At 43.1% G+C, this 16,794-nt stretch overlaps 1 protein-coding gene across 2 annotated transcripts in view; it reads left to right on the top strand.

Annotated features, from left to right (window-relative positions):
- LOC133412371 (interaptin-like) overlaps window positions 1-16,794 on the top strand; it is a 79,153-nt gene that overhangs the window by 49,797 nt on the left and 12,562 nt on the right. For both annotated transcript variants that reach the window (XM_061695487.1, XM_061695486.1), the window contains exon 10: window positions 14,723-14,895. In XM_061695487.1, coding sequence (XP_061551471.1) covers window positions 14,723-14,895 — 173 coding nt within the window. The remainder of the gene's footprint in view (window positions 1-14,722; window positions 14,896-16,794) is intronic.

Genomic DNA, 16,794 nt, shown 5'->3' with positions numbered 1-16,794 from the left:
ATTGGGGCATTGTGGCTGATTGCTATTTTTGAGATTTGAGCGATCTATTAGGGCATTTAGCGTAAGGTTAAAATCACCTCCCATAATAATTGTACAATTGACTGAGAAGTTTAAGTGTGAAACGAGCGTGTGAAAAAAGGCTGGATCATTCTTATTTGAAGCGTATACATTGACTATTGTGTAAAGCTTGTTAAATATTGTATCCTGTATAATTATATATCGACCTTCTGGATCTGCTTCTGTACTATTTATTGTAAAAAGTAGTCTTTTATGGACTAGTATTGAGATCCCTCTTTGTCTACAGTTATAAAAGGCCAAGATAACCTGAGTGAAATTAGAGTCAATGAGGCATTTTTCTTGACTTAGTAAGATGCGTTTTAGGAGGAGGTCTGTTTTAAATTTAGTGGTATAATCCATGCGGCACGGTGGGCGACTGGTTAGAGCGTCTGCCTCACAGTTCTGAGGTCCGGGCGGGGTTCAATCCCCGACCCCACTTGTGTGGAGTTTGCATGTTCTCCCCGTGCCTGCGTGAGTTTTCTCCGGGCACTCCGGTTTCCTCCCACATCCCAAAAACATGCATGGTAGGTTAATTGACAACTCTAAATTGCCCATAGGTGTGAATGTGGGTGCGTATGGTTGTTTGTTTCTATGTGCCCTGCGATTGGCTGGCAACCAGTTCAGGCTGTACCCCGCCTCCTGCCTGATGATAGCTGGGATTGGCTCCAGCACGCCCGTGATCCTTGTGAGGATAAGCGATGGATGGATGGTATAATCCATAATCTTAATTCTCTTTGCCTGCGATCGAACGGCAATGACATTCCATGACACAAAAGTTAAGTGTAATATATAATGGGTGCATGTTTTATAATTTTAAATATATTTGGTACTATGCATTCTTTGTTGTGTTTTTTTGACAAGTTTTCGGGAGATTTTTTTGGTATTGTGTTGATAAATGTTATTTCTAGAGAGTGATAGAGATGCTATATTTAAGTACGGCAAAGCCAGGGTACATAGAAGGGTAACGAAACAATGCTGAACATAAAAAACAAACAGTGATAAGGGGATAATATGGTGTGTGGTGGTTGTTTGTAGTGCGCAAGAAGAGTTTTTAGCGACTTGTGTGTTTAGTGTGTGTGGAAACAAGCAGAGCTGGAAAGCAGACAGATAGGAGTGAGGATTCATGATGTTGGCATGCGTGATTCAGTTTTTTGTTTGTTTGTCGAAGCAAAAGTGGAAAGAATGAAACAAAATACAGTACACTTTTGACAATTCATAACGACAACGGATCAAAACAAGTACTTATCGAGAAGAGCCAGGGCGCGATGGCATCACGAAACAGTTGGCCGTCGATATATAGTTGCTCGACAACTAGCCACGCTCGTTTGCCTTTGTCGCGGTGATTCTTCATCAACGGGTACAAGATTTTATCCCTCGTTTATTTCCTTGGGGAACTGATCGTTCATTCCAAACAAAGTCTCTTTGAGCTCCTGACCTTTTGATGAAAGAGTTCAAACTTTGGGCGGCATTGTTGGCCGACTGGTTAGCACATCTGCCTCACAGTTCTGAGGACCGGGGTTGAAATCCCGGCCGCGCCTGTGTGGAGTTAGCATGTTTTCCCCGTGCCTGCGTGGGTTTTCTCCGAGTACTCCGGTTTCCTCTCACATACCAAACACATGTGTGGTAAGTTCAATGGGGGACAGGTTTGGACTGCAGGCAGGCCAGTCTTGTACCCGCACTCTTTTACTTCGAAGCCAAGCTGTTGTAACACGTGCAGAATGTGGTTTGGCATTCCGTCCATCCATCCATTATCCAAGCCGCTTATCCTCACAAGGGTCGCGGGAGTGCTGGAGCGTATCCCAGCTATCAACGGTCAGGAGGCGGGGTACACCCTGAACTGGTTGCCAGCCAATCGCAGGGCACATACAAACAAACAACCATTCGCACTCACATTCACACCTACGGGCAATTTAGAGTCTTCAATTAACCTACCATGCATGTTTTTGGGATGTGGGAGGAAACCGAAGTTCCCGCAGAGAACCCACACAGGCACGGGGAGAACATGCAAACTCCACACAGGCGGGGCCGGGGATTGAACCCCGGTCCTCAGAAATGTGAGGCAGACACCCTAACCAGTTTTCCACCGTGCCGCCGGGTTTGGCATTTTTTTGCTGAAATAAGCAGGTGCGTCCATGAAAAGTTGCTTGGATGGCAGCATATGTTTCTCCAAAACCTGTATGTACCTTTCAGCATTAATGGTGCCTTCACAGATGTGTAAGGCACCCACGCCATTGGTACTAACACAGCTCCATACCATCACAGATGCTGGCTTTTGAACTTTGCGTCCAGAACAGTCCGGATGGTTCTTTTCCTCTTTGGTCCAGAGCACACGACGTCCACAATTTCCCAAAACAATTTGAAATTTGGAGTCGTCGGACCAGAGAACACTTTTCCACTTTGCATCAGTCCATCTTGGATGAGCTCTGGCCCAGAGAAGTCGGCGGCGTTTCTGGGTGTTGGTGATAAATGGCTTTTGCTTTGCATAGTAGAGTTTCAAGTTGCACTTATGGCTGTAGCGCCGAACTGTATTTACTGACATTGGTTTTTTGAAGTGTTCCTGAGCCCATGCGGTGATATCCTTTACACATTGATGTCGGTTTTTGATGCAGTGCCGCCTGAGGTATCGAAGGTCACGGGCATTCAATGTTGGTTTTCGGCCTTGCCGCTTACCTGCAGTGATTTCTCCAGATTCTCTGAACCTGTTGATGATGATATGGACCGTAGATGATGGAATCCCTTAATTTCTTGCAATTATACGTTGAGGAACATTGTCCTTAAACTGTTGGACTATTTTCTCACGCACTTGTTCACAAAGAGGTGAACCTCGCCCCATCTTTGCTTGTGAATGACTGAGCAATTCAGGGAAGCTCCTTTTCTACCCAGTCATGGCACCCACCTGTTCCCAATTAGCCTGTTCACCTGTGGGATGTTCCAAACAGGTGTTTGATGAACATTCCTCAACTTTCTCAGTCTTTTTTGCCACCTGTCCCATTGTTTTGGAACGTGTTGCAGCCATAAAATTATAAGTTAATGATTATTTGCTAAAAACAATCAAGTTTATCAGTTTGAACATTAAATATCTTGTCTTTGAAGTGTATTTGATTAAGTATAGGTTGAACATGATTTGCAAATCATTGTATTCTGTTTTTATTTATGTTTAACACAACGTCCCAACTTCATTAGAATTTGGGGTTTTGTGTGTGTGTGTATATATATATATATATATATATATATATATATATATATGTGTATATATATATATATATATATATATATATATATATATATATGTATATGTATATATATATATATATATATATATATATATATATGTATATATATATATATATATATGTATATATATATATGTATATATATATATATATATATATATGTATATATACATATACATATACACACACAGTTACGGGGTCTATTTCTGTATTTAACTCATACATAAGCGCACCACATTATTGGGCGCAGGCATGGTAAAACATACGCTATCTTAAAACACACGGTAGCATGCATGCACGCTAAAACAATGTTTTTAAAAAGGAGCGGGAGCAAAACTGAGTTCGGTTGTACTTCATTGAAGTATTTAACAATGTACTCACGTTATTTTTTTATCAATCCTCATCCACAAATCCATCAAAGTCCTCATCTTCTCTATCTGAAATGAACAGCTGGCCAAGTTCTCCAACAAACACGCCGGGTTCGCTCTCGTCATTGTCAGTGAATCTTGTTGCCTGGGGGCTGTTCAGCAATGATGCCGGCTTTCGCAAAAGCTCGGACAACAGTCAAAGCAGATACCTTAGCCCAAGCATCCACAATCCATTCACATACGGTGGCGTAACTCGCCCGGCGTTGCCGCCCAGTCTTAGTTGCACTTGGTTTTTCACAGCGGCTGTGAATGGGCGCGCATGAAGTCACAGAGCAACAGGGACGGTGACGCGTGGAAAAAAACATCCAGTCTCTTTACGTACACCTCACTCAGCCACTCTCTCATTTTCTCCTCATCCATCCAGCCGTTTTGATTGGCCTTAACAATAATTTCGGCTGGAAGCTTTTCTTTAGGCGTGTTCCTCTTAAAATCCCCATAGGTGGCAGTTTCTGTCCATTACCATGGCAACCAAGCACAACAGTAAAAGCAGACTTCTCGTGCCCCGTTGTGCGTATCGCTACCGTGGTGGTCGCCATTTTCTCTACATGGTGGTTCACCATGATGTCAAAAGTGAGCAGCACCTCGTCCATGTTGGTGATGTGGTTAGGCTGGATGTGTTTGTCAGCAATCTTTTTACTGCAGTACGAGCGGAAGACGGCTTTTCCTTGTAATCCACCAGAAGTTGCTGCGCCACGGTAGTCCTTGGTTGGATGGATAAATGGCGCCGTTTCATAAAACGAAAGCACAGAGACGGACCTCCTTGAAAATGTTTGATTTTCATTTCTTCTGCAAGCGTTATTGCACTCAGTCGAATGGTGACCGTAGAGACGCTTGTCCAGGCTGTTCTTTGTCCATTAATCCATTGCTCGAGTTGGTCTTCCAACTCAGGCCACCTCGCCTTGTTTCTGCGTTAACTCAGCTTTGTCTTCTTGACTTGGCGAAGCTCGTTTTCCTGCTTCCTCCACTTACGAACCATGGATTCGTTGATCTTGAATTTTATCGCGGCTGCTCGATTCCCAAGTTCCTCCGGGTAACTGATAGCTTGCAGTTTAAACTGTGCTTCATAAGCGTGTCTCTTCGTCGGTGCCATTTTCGGGGGTCCTTAGCCAAACCGATGTTGTTTTCCATAATGCACATACCGGCGCTATATACCTTATGGGGCCGTGCCTTTAGTGTTCTCTGTCACGCGCAACCATCCCCCTTTACGTTCGCATGCTGTCCTCAGTCACGTCCGCCTTCCCTCTATATAAGCAGCGGTCGGCAGGAAATGCTCCCAGTCAGTCAAGAGGAGCGCTCATCAAAGTCACACAACAACATTTACAAATTTTGGAACTCGGTACACACAGAAGGCGCGCCGCGTTATAAGGCACACCGTCCATTTTGGAGAAAATTTCAGACTTAAGTGCGCCTTATGGTCGTGAAAATAGAATTCGGGATAGGACCTGATAAGTTCTTAACTTCTTCCTACTCCTTTTGAACATGTATAGTGGGTACAGAAAGTATTCAGACCCTCTTAAATTTTTCACTCTTTGTTAATTTCAGCCATTTGCTAAAATCATATAAGTTCATTTTCCCCCCCATTAATGTACATGCAGCACCCCATATTGACAGAAAAAAAACTGAATTTTTGAAATTTTTGCAGATTTATTAAAAAAGAAAAACTGAAATAACACAAAGCCATAAGTATTCAGACCCTTTGCTCAGTAATTGGTAGAAGCACCCTTTTGAGCTAATACAGCAATTAGTCTTTTGGGGAATGATGCAATAAGTTTTTCACCCTTGGATTTGGGGATTCTCTGCCATTCCTCCTTGCAGATCCTCTCCAGTTCTGTTAGGTTGGATGGTGGACAACCATTTTCAGGTCTTTCCAGAGATGCTCAATTGTGTTTAAGTCAGGGCTCTGGCTGGACCATTCAAGAACAGTCACAGAGTTATTCTGAAGCCTCTCCTTCGTTATTTTAGCGGTGTGCTTAGGGTCATTGTCTTGTTGGAAGGTGAACCTTCGGCCCGGTCTGAGGTCTTGAGCACTCTGGAGAAGGTGTTCGTCCAGGATATCATTGTACTTGGCCACATTCATCTTTCCTTCGATTGCAACCAGTTGTCCTGTCCCTGCAGCTGAAAAACACCCCCACAGCATGATGCTGCCACCACCATGCTTCACTGTTGGGACTATATTGGGCAGGTGATGAGCAGTGCCTGGTTTTCTCCACACATACTGCTCAGAATTAAGGCCAACAAGTTCGATCTTGGTCTCATCAGACCAGAGAATCTTATTTCTCACCATCTTGGAGCAAACTCTTGCAGCCTTTTATGTGTCTTGCACTGAGGAGAGGCTTCCATCCGGCCACTTTGGCATAAAGACCTGACTGGTGGAGGGCTGCAGTGATGGTTTACTTTCTAGAACATTCTCCCATCTCCCGACTGCATCTCTGGAGCTCAGCCACAGTGATCTTTGGGTTCCTCTTTACCGCTCTCACCAAGGCTCTTCTCCCCCGATTGCTCAGTTTGGCTGGACGGCCAGCTCTCGGAAAGGTTCTGATCATCCCAAACGTCTTCCATTAAGTCTTATGGAGACCACTGTGCTCTTAGGAACCTTAAGTCCAGCAGACATTTTTTTTACCCTTGGCCAGATCTGTGCCTTGCCACAATTCTGTCTCTGAGCTCTTCAGGCAGTTCCTTTGACCTCATGATTCCCGTTTGCTCTGACATGCACTGTGAGCTGTAAGGTCTTATCTAGACAGGTGTGTGGCTTTCCTAATCAAGTCCAATCAGTGTAAAACCATCTCAAGGATGATCAGAAGAAATGGACAGCACCTGCGCTAAATATATGAGTGCCAAAGCAAAGGGTCTGAATACTTATGGCTGTGTGATATTTCAGTTTTTCTTTTTTAATCAATCTGCAAACATTTCAGCAATTCTATTTTTTTTTCTGTCAATATGGGGTGATGTGTGTATAGTAATGAGGAAAACATTATCTTAAACCATTTGATCAAATGACTGCAATATAACAAAGAGTGACAAATTTAAGGGGGTCTGAATACTTTCCGTACACACTGTATTTTGTACATTTCTTGTTTATTGTTCCTTTTTTATTCTTTTTTTGCCATTTTCTCAATAGACTATTGTTTTGGAAATTAAATCAGGAAACAATCTTGTCTTTTGTAGTTTTAATAATATCTTTGCAAAGAGAGAGCAAGTCAAGAGGTTATAGTTGCTTCGTGTCTCTGCCTGTCTCTGAGACACACGGAAAAGCAATGCCTAATTAAACTGAAAAGATGGGAGGGTGAGAAGCTCGGTCATCCGGGAGGATCTCAGAGTAGAGCGGTTGCTCCTTCACATCGAGAGGAGCCAGATGAGGTGGCTGGGGCATCTGATTCGGATGCCTCCCGGACGCCTCCCCGCTGAGGTGTTCCGGGCAAGTCCCACCGGGAGGAGACCCCGGGGACGACCCAGGACACGCTGGAGAGACTTCATCCTTCGGCTGGCCTGGGAACACCTCTGGATCCCCCCGGAAGAGATGGATGAAGTGGCTGGGGAACGGGAAGTCTGGGCGTCCTGCTAAAGCTACTGCCCCCGCAACCCGACCTCGGATAAGCGGTAGAAGATGGATGGAGATGGGAGGGAAATGAGAAAATTGAGACCTATTCACATCTTGTCCTTTAGAGAAAAGGCAGGTGGAAGACAGGATGAGAGAAAGGAAGCGCACTCCTCAGTTAAGGCCACACAAGAACAAAGGACTATTGAAGTAATAAAATCACACAAAACCATGGGATAATATAATAAGAGTATATTGACTATATTTTGTCATTTTGCCACAACAAATCCCCCTTTTGATAATCAATTCATCAATCAATCAAACAAAATGAAAAAGTAGGAAACAATGATATGAAAGGGGGTAACATCTATTAAACACACAACCTCAAAAAAGGTTGCAAATCATAACGTAGGTTTAAGAAAATACTTCATAAACAGTTCGTATGTCAATCTCACAAGAAATTTAAAAAAAAACAAAAACCTAGACCGAAGAATCCAAGTCCGGGTCAGTCATATCATCCAAACAGTCAGCACGAGGAAAAAAGAAAAAAGAAGAAAGCGTCGGTCACAAGTCGGAGAGGAAAGTGTTTGAGGGTCAATGGGGGCCCCACGCATGCAGAGCCAACCGCAGAGCCAACCATACACAAGAAGAGCGGCACAGAAAACAAGGGCAATACGATAGAGCCAAGCCTGCCAACTGAGTCCAGTGAACCAGCAAGACTCAAGAACCTCAAGGACGGTTTGGATAAGGTGCTGTGGGCAGATAAAAGAAGTTAAGGTGCGAGGAAAGAGTTATGACGAATTGGGACGTGGGGAAGGCACTATATGTGGGTTGACAGCAGCATGCGGCACGAAATAACAAACATAGCAGTTCGAGCGTGCCACTTGAAGGGCGTAAAGAAACCAAACATTCATACTGTAGGAAGTGAAAATAGCAGAGGTGGTGGCAATCGCATGTAACAAAAGACGCACGTCATAGGTGTCACGTCTCACAAGATATGAAATAGTGTCAACTGTCACAGTGGGAGCATCAATACACATATTGAACACAATAATTATTGCAATTAATGCTAAACCACAGAGGAGGGGCTTGAAAACCCCTGGAGATGCTGAACTTCCCGGGCATCCATTGCTAAAGGTGACGGAGTTGGGACCACAGGAGGCCTTGGGAATGTCTTGCAGTGTGATGCTTGAACCCATGTAGCTCTTTCAGCAACTTACACAGCCATATGAGTGACCAAGAGGACTTGAAAGGGCCCAGGCCAGCGCTGAAGTCTCCACGTCTTTCGCCGGAAGTTCTTCATCAACACGAAGTCACCAGGTTTGATGCCGTGGAGTGGTCCATCAGCCACACCGGGCAGCGCTGGGAAGAGCAAATTAGTCAAAGACGTGCAATGCCTTATCACGTTGTCTTCGCAAAGATGTGTGTGCATTGGCAAGCCTGGAGGATTCAATCCAACATTTGGACAAATTGTGCCTACGACACACACGCATTCTCATGTACAGCAACACAATTGGTAGGCACTTCATCGAATTTTATTTTGTGTCTTCACAACATTTTACTTAATTTGGCTTTCAAATTCCCATTTTCTTTCTATACTGCACCACCAGATTGAGGGTGGTAGCAACAATGTGTGCTTAGGTCAATTTGTAGTCCATCTGAAAGCTGGGTCATCACTTCATTTAGGAATTGTGTGCCATTATCGGAGGAAAGTTTTTCAGGAATTCCGCATCTAGGAATAATTTCAGTCAATAGTGCTTTTGCCACCGTGCATGCAGATGCATGCTTTGCCGGGAATACTTCAATCCATTTTGAAAACATGCCAACCATAACTAGACTTTTTTTGCCTTCACAAGGTATCAATTCTACAACAAAAATCCCCCCTTTAGACACAAGGTCGATCTCAAGTGTCAATTATGTATAAAAACATTTTGAAAAAACATGATGAGAGAGCTGTGGCTTACCTTTCGGGCCCATCCATAGACCATCCACAAAAGACATACCACACTGTCGCCACAAAGTGGATTCAGTGGGACTAGACAGTGAGTGAAGGTCAGTGAGAAGAAGAGGTGCGTGCGAGGGAGGCGGTGAGTGAGGACAGGAGAGATGGAAGGGAGTTGGAGTGATACAGCCTTGGCTGCAGCATCCGCCCGTGCATTCCCCCCGAGAGACAGGCTCAGACATGTTGGTGTGTGCTGTACATTTGCAGACAGCGATAACAGAAGGGAGGAGGATGGCGTCGAGGAGAGTGACAACCTCGTCATGGTGAAGAATAGGTTTACTGTCAGATTTAAAAAAGATGAACCACCCCGAAGGCATAACGAGAGTCCGTGTAGATTGCGACAGATTTACCTTCCGGTAGGATTGCAACGCTGAACTGTCACATGGGGGAGGCCCAACAGTTCGGTGTTGTAGCAGAGCTAACACACAGCATACAGGTGAGAGGAGTGATGCTCCTGTAAGATAGAATTTACACATTGAGGAACGCGCAAAGTCAGTGGCGAATACCCCCATGCAGCCACGTGCGACGAGAACGGCCTGTTCACAGGCGGCCAACCGCGCAAAGGCACGCAGGAAGGCGCCGAGCCACCGGATCAAGTTGACGAGAAGTACCCCGCTGGGCGAAGGAGGTCGCCAACACGCTGAAGCAAGACGGAAGTCATGTTCCCGTGACGCTCGTCCACAAACTGAACAAAGGGATTGGATGAATCAGGAAGCCCGAGAGTGAGGGCTGCAGGGCACACATCAGATGTACGCTTATTGCGCTGAAGTTTGCTCCGCCAGAGAAATGTGCATAGAAAAAGCCACAGCTGCGCATAAGCACACAGACAACACAACATTAAAAAAAACACACACAGCTGCGCAAAGTCATGACTTGATGAAAAAAGACAAAAACAAATGCCAATATTAACTGAGTGTCCTCTAAAAAGAATTTTTTTTAAAATCCTCACAGAATGCCATAATGAAATACAGGGTGCAGCATATAACAATCCTTTTAAGGATTAAATATCTGTTCATGTTGAAATTGTTAAAATTGTACTATATTTAAGTTTGAATGTACACTGATAATTATCCCAATCTAATAACTCAATTCAGTCAATATTATTTTGTGTGAACGTTGAGTTGCACTATTCTAAGATTTTGAGTAGCCTCCTTTTCTCTTCCCCCCCAAATGGAATTTGTCTTGTTATCAGTAGGCTCCACCCTTTCAGGTATCTGGGCCTCATTCTCACTATTTCAGAAAAAACAAAACTCTTGATCTACAATATCACAGTGTCACACAAGTTAATCACCAATCTTAAAAATTAAAAAAAACATTTTCCCACAACATATTTCCCCCCCACAGCAACAGCTCATAACGCATTACATAAGCAATAACACACACACAGATACAGTGGGGCAAAAAAGTATTTCGTCAGCCACCAATTGTGCAAGTTCTCCCACCTAAAAAGATGAGTGAGGCCTGCAATTTCCATCATAGGTATACCTCACCTAGGAGAGACAAAATGAGGACAAAAGAAATCCAGAAAATCACAGTCTTATTTTTCAAGAATTTATTAGCAAATTATGGTGGAAAATAAGTATTTGGTCACCTACAAACAAGGAAGATTTCTGGCTCTCACAGCCTTGTAACTTCTTTAAGACGCTCCTCTGTCCTCCACTCGTTACCTGTATTAATGGCACCTGTTCGAACTCGTTATCAGTATAAAAGCCACTCTGACCAAGTCCAAAGAGCTGTCAAAGGACTCCAGAAACAAAATTGTAGACCTGCACCAGGCTGGGAAGACTGAATCTGCAATAGGTAAGCAGCTTGGTGTGAGGAAATCAACTATGGGAGCAATTATTAGAAAATGGAAGACATACAAGACCACTTATAATCTCCCTCGATCTGGGGCTCCACGCAAGATCTCTCACCTCGTGGGGTCAAAATGATCACAAGAACGGTGAGCAAAAATCCCAGAGCCACACAGGGGGACCTAGTGAATGACCTGCAGAGAGCTGGGACCAAAAGTAACAAAGGCTACTATCAGTAACACACTACTACCAGTGACTCAAATCCTGCAGTGCCAGGCGTGTCCCCCTGCTTAAGCCAGTATATGTCCAGGCCCGTCTGAAGTTTGCTAGAGAGTATTTGGATGATCCAGAAGAGGATTGGGAGAATGGTCAGATGAAACCAAAGTAGAACTTTTTGGTAAAAACTCTACTTGTCGTGTTTGGAGGAGAAATAATGCCAAGTTGAATCCAAAGAACACCATACCTACTGTGAAGCATGGGGGTGGAAACATCATGCATTGGGGCTGTTTTTCTGCAAAGGCACCAGGATGACTAATCCGTGTAAAGGAAAGAATGAATGGGGCCATGTATCGTGAGATTTTGAGTGAAAACCTCCTTCCATCAGCAACAACATATCTTCCTATAATCAGTCAAACAACGCACTTTCATCCAAAACACTTGGCCAAGATTCCAGCATGCGTCTCGCAAACACCACACACATACCTGTACATACGGGTGCATGGTGACGACTGGTTAGAGCGTCTGCCTCACAGTTGCATGTTCTCCCCGTGCTTGCGTGGGTTTTCTCCGGGCGCTCGGGTTTCCTCCCACATCCCAAAAACATGCGTGGTAGGTTGATGGAAGACTCTAATATTGCCCGTAGGTGTGAATGTGAGTGCGAATGGTTGTTTGTTTATATGTGCCCTGCGATTGGCTGGCAAACAGTTGAGGGTGTACCCCGCCTCCTGCCCGAAGATAGCTGGGATAGGCTCCAGCACTCCCGCGAACCTCGTGAGGAGAAGCGGCTCAGAAAATGAATGGATGGATGGAAGGTTGAACACACGTCTTGTCAGTCAGATAGTCTCGTCTTCGGTCTCAAATACCTTTAAAGCTTTTCTCATCTGTAAAGCACTTGGTGTTACATTTGTAATGTATAAAATGTGCTATATAAATACATTTACTTTGATCATTTGACAGCATTTGAAACAAACATTGTTTCAAACAAAATGTTAACTCTCATTTTCACAAAACTGATATTCTCACCCCTCACAGTAAGTAGTTAACATTTTGCTTTTCACATTTGTATGAATCATTTATTCATACCAGTGGAATTAACCATGAGTTTGAGCAGAATTTTGATTTATCTAATCCCAAAAAATAATAAACCTTGGATCATTTCAATTTCTCTGTCATCAATGAATGCATTTTAATTATTTTTCTAAGACCAAATGTCCACTAGTGAATAGTTTCTCAAAACCTTGAAAAATGACAAGTAACCGTCCTCCACTTCGGGTGAGTTCCCGATTACCGTCTCTTAGGCCCCAGGCCAAGTTACACAATCCCCAGCCCACTGTAGATTTGTTCAAGCAGTTCCAAATTGCTACGCCTTCGGTCCCAGACCAAACATGTACGCGGGGAATAGGTCCTCAGATGATTACAAGTCATGATTCTACATTTCAGGTAGTTCAGTATTCTTATTTCCATTAGTCACGGTTGTTGGGATGGGAGGACATATTTCTAATTCAAAGGGATCTATCAATTATACTTCATAGTTGCATACATTAACTCCATAAGTGTGTAAATGAATGTCTGGTGGTAACAGTAAATAACTAGCCTAAGCAAACCAGTGTTGTCAGTGCCAAGCATGTCTTCATTGCAAAAAATAACAAAAGGAAACAGCAATGTTGAATGCATGTGTGTCTGTGTCTGTATATCACCAGTAATGCGCCGCTCTGTCTGAGTCAGCCAGAGTTCGGACGAACTGGGTCCCCCACCACGATCGCCACCATGAGTGCAAATGTCGTTCCCGTCTATCTGTCTTCTTCAGACAGTCTCTGATCCAATATTCATCCATTGCCCCTTCATTCCACAATGGAAGCATCTTCTAAACCCTGATACCTGTTCAGTATCCGGCCTCAACCTCCTCAAATCTGGTTCAGCGATGCTTTGTGTCCATTAGTTGTCAAGAACATTCCGCAAGGCCAGGCGGTGTGGGAGGGAGGCAGCTACTCTTGTGGTCGGAAAGGAGGAGTGCTGTGTGTGAAGCGCCGTGCTGTGGGTCGCAGGAGACGGTTGTGTTCTTGGTCTTTTTCCAGATTGCACTCTTCTAGATCTTTGCCAAAGGGTGATTGATTTGTGGAGGCCACTGTGGAACCCAGCTCGCGACCGCAGCCTGACATCCACCCTTTGGCCAACTCTGATAGATTAGACCACAGGTGATACACAGTTATCAGTAACTTGCCCTTCACATAGTTTTTGTCAGAAAGCTTCTGTCGCTGTTCGCATCTAAATCAAACAGTCAAAAACATTTCCATACATTTGACATTTTTCCCTAAAAGTTCAAAGTCCTTGACTTTATTTGTTTTGTTGTTTCACAACTTTGTTTCCCCCCCCCCCCTCCCCCCCATATTTTTAATAATCTAATAAAGGCGTATATAGACTATATTTTGTCATAATTATTTTGTGTTGACTTGTTTAGTTTTTTTGTATATGTTCAACAAAGATGACAAAATTCTCAAATTTTAAATCGTGGGTGGCACGGTAGATGACTGGTTATCACATCTGCCTCTGAGGACCTGGGTTCAAATCCAGCCTTGCCTGTGTAGGGTTTGGATGTTCTCGCCGTGCCTGCGTCCCACATTCCAGAAACATGCATGGTAAGTTAATTGGAGACACTAAATTGCCCATAGGTGTGAATGTGAGTGCGAACGGTTGTTTGTTTATACTGTATGTGCCCTGCGATTGGCTGGCGACCGGTTCAGGGTGTACCCGCCTTCCCGCCCAGAGTCAACTGGGATAGGCTCCAGAACCCCCACGGCCCGAGTGAGGATAACTGGTACGGAAAATGGATGGATGGATTTTAAATCGTCAATAATTTTTTGAAAATGACACTTTACTGTGGCTGTTTGAACATGGGAGACATTACCCAATTAAATTCCTAAAATGGCATAAAAAATAAAACAAAAAGTTGAATTCTAGTTTATTTATTTGTTTATTTATTTTTACAAGTGTCTTTACCATTATTGACCTGATTATATGACAATGACCAATATGTGTCACATACGGCTGCAACGCAACAAATCTGGTCTGGTCACTTACAAATGACCGAAGTCCGATTTGATGAACAAATATTGATTTGCGGCGTGAACAAGGCCAAGCTGTTTCTCCTCTGGTATTTATTTCTGTGTGCTTGCACTTTTGACCATAGGCAGGTAGGTCATTGATGGGATTAGCTGCACCTGGGCCCAAATTGTTTAAACCAAATACTGAATAGTACTCCGACATAAAAGCCCCTGGAGAGGTTTGTTTCCTTTGAACACACCGGCATGTATAAGACACATCTTTTTCCTCACAGATATGCCGATAACATGTTTGTTTTATCATAGGAACGGTGTATTTAACGCAGGCTCACATTGTGTCCTTATTCTGTTTGCTCGGCACTCACACAACCCCTCTTTTTGTTTTGCTCTTATTAGGTGAAGACTGCCATCAAATATAAGACTTTAAGCACATCTGAACAAAAAGAACAGTGCCAGTTGCCTTTGGGGCAAATCAGAGGACTCATAGGCAGTGTTTTTCCACCTGACTGCAGTGATCTCAGTGAGGCTCAGCAAGATAGCCGAGGCTCTTCCTGTGAAAACACTATGAGGTAGGCTTTCTATTCTTGGATTCCTGGTAGATTTCGAAAGTTAGTTCACCCAGGGGTAAACTAGTGTTATGGCAATGGAGGTTTTTTTGGACTTGGCTCTCTTGCACTCTGCTGTGATATTTCCTTAAATGTACTGGACAAGTGCAATATGTAGATGAGATAAATGAAGACTGACCTTGTGAGAATCGAGAGAGCATACCATAAAGAGTGGGGATGAGGTATTACAGACTTTGGTATATTTGAATAAACAACTAATACTGTATCTTATTCATGTTTCATTTCGCATTCAACAAAAGGATACATTTTATTTGAATACAGTTTTATGAACAGCATTTTCATTCCTATTTCTGTTCTTTCTGCATTGGGAAATCATTTTACACTTCACAAGTAAAACTAGTATTGACAATTGAACAATGTTGTTGATTTTCTATTTAGTATTCTTTTTAACTGCTGACAGAATAGGCCCTTTATTCATATTAAGCCATAGTGAAAATAAAAAAAAAAAAAACTACTTAAATAATGACTCAATTAAAATTAATTGCACATAAAAGTGAAATAAAAATTGTACTTAAATAACATATTAAACATAACATATTATATTAAAAACAAGCAGTTATTCAGGATTAACTGCAAATGTATGTACTGTTCTTCCAAAATGTCCTATACTTGAAAAGTAAAACAAATGTACTGGACATGAAAAGTAAAAAAAAAAAAATACTCTATTTAAACACAAATTTTAAACAGGCTGTATGCATAGCTCCAAACTTAATTCGAATGTGGTTGATTGTATTGCATTTAATTCGGTGATTCGTTCATGTACCACTCGAGAGAACCCACGTACCACTGGTGGTACATACCAAACTTGAGAATCACTGCTATAAAGTAATCAATGAATGCGGCTAAAATAATACGACTTGGTTTACAAGCAAGCCATTGTAAACAAACTACACATCATACCAAAAAGTACCATAGTGTATTTAGCAATGTTTTTGTTTTCTCTTCCGTTTGAGTGCCACCACAACAGTCAGTGCAGAGCTCCTCTGCTAAAATTAAGTTTTACACACTCGTGAGCACGAATGAGATGTACAAATCTTTAAAATTGTAGCTTTTACCACTCTGCTTGTACCAGTTACCAAGTAGCAACAAGCTATTCTCCCTTGTTGAAGCTCCACTGTTAGACGAGCTGAAATGAGCATCATTATAACCACTGGGCTGTGGACCGGTACAAGGCCATGGAACATTTAGTACCGGGAAGCACAAAGAAAAAATAAAAATAAAAGATTCTTAGAGGAGCGCGAGAGAGTGCACCCCGACCACCTGTCCGATCGGGACACTCCGTCAACCCCCAGCCATCCAGCTAATGTTTGTGCGCTTCCGCGTTCCAAATCTGTTGCCAAAGGCGAACGGATTGACAAAAAAAAAAAACAGTTACTGTACCAAAAATAGCATGACCAAGACCCCAAATTCTTGTTTTGTATTCCTCAGAGCCATGCCTCTCTCTCGCTCTCGCTCGATGAAGAATAGACAATAGATAGAACCATCATCACATGGCCGCCACGTCAATGCCCCACATTCAACATGGCTGCTTCATAGGCACTGGAGGCGTATCTTTGGGAATTGGATCTAGTCATATTGTATATGTGTGACCCAGAAATATGTCAGTCCCATTCTCTGCCTGCATTGCACCACAGCGCCAGCAGCCAATTCTGTAACTGACAGACTTTTGCAACTGCATTTTAAATGACAAATGGAAACTATTTTTGGACACATTGTTTAGTCCCGAAGGTCTGTTTTATCCGATATCCATGAAATCGAGGTATGTTTTATCGAAGTTCCACTGTATATCAGTATTATCCCATTGAGTCTCACTTTGTTCGAGTCATTCAGTTTTGTTTTGTT

The sequence above is a fragment of the Phycodurus eques genome, chromosome 14 (assembly GCF_024500275.1).
Source record: "Phycodurus eques isolate BA_2022a chromosome 14, UOR_Pequ_1.1, whole genome shotgun sequence".
Classification (NCBI taxonomy): domain Eukaryota; kingdom Metazoa; phylum Chordata; class Actinopteri; order Syngnathiformes; family Syngnathidae; genus Phycodurus; species Phycodurus eques.
The sequence above is the reverse complement of the archived record's forward strand: the minus strand, read 5'-3'. Positions and strand labels throughout refer to the sequence as shown.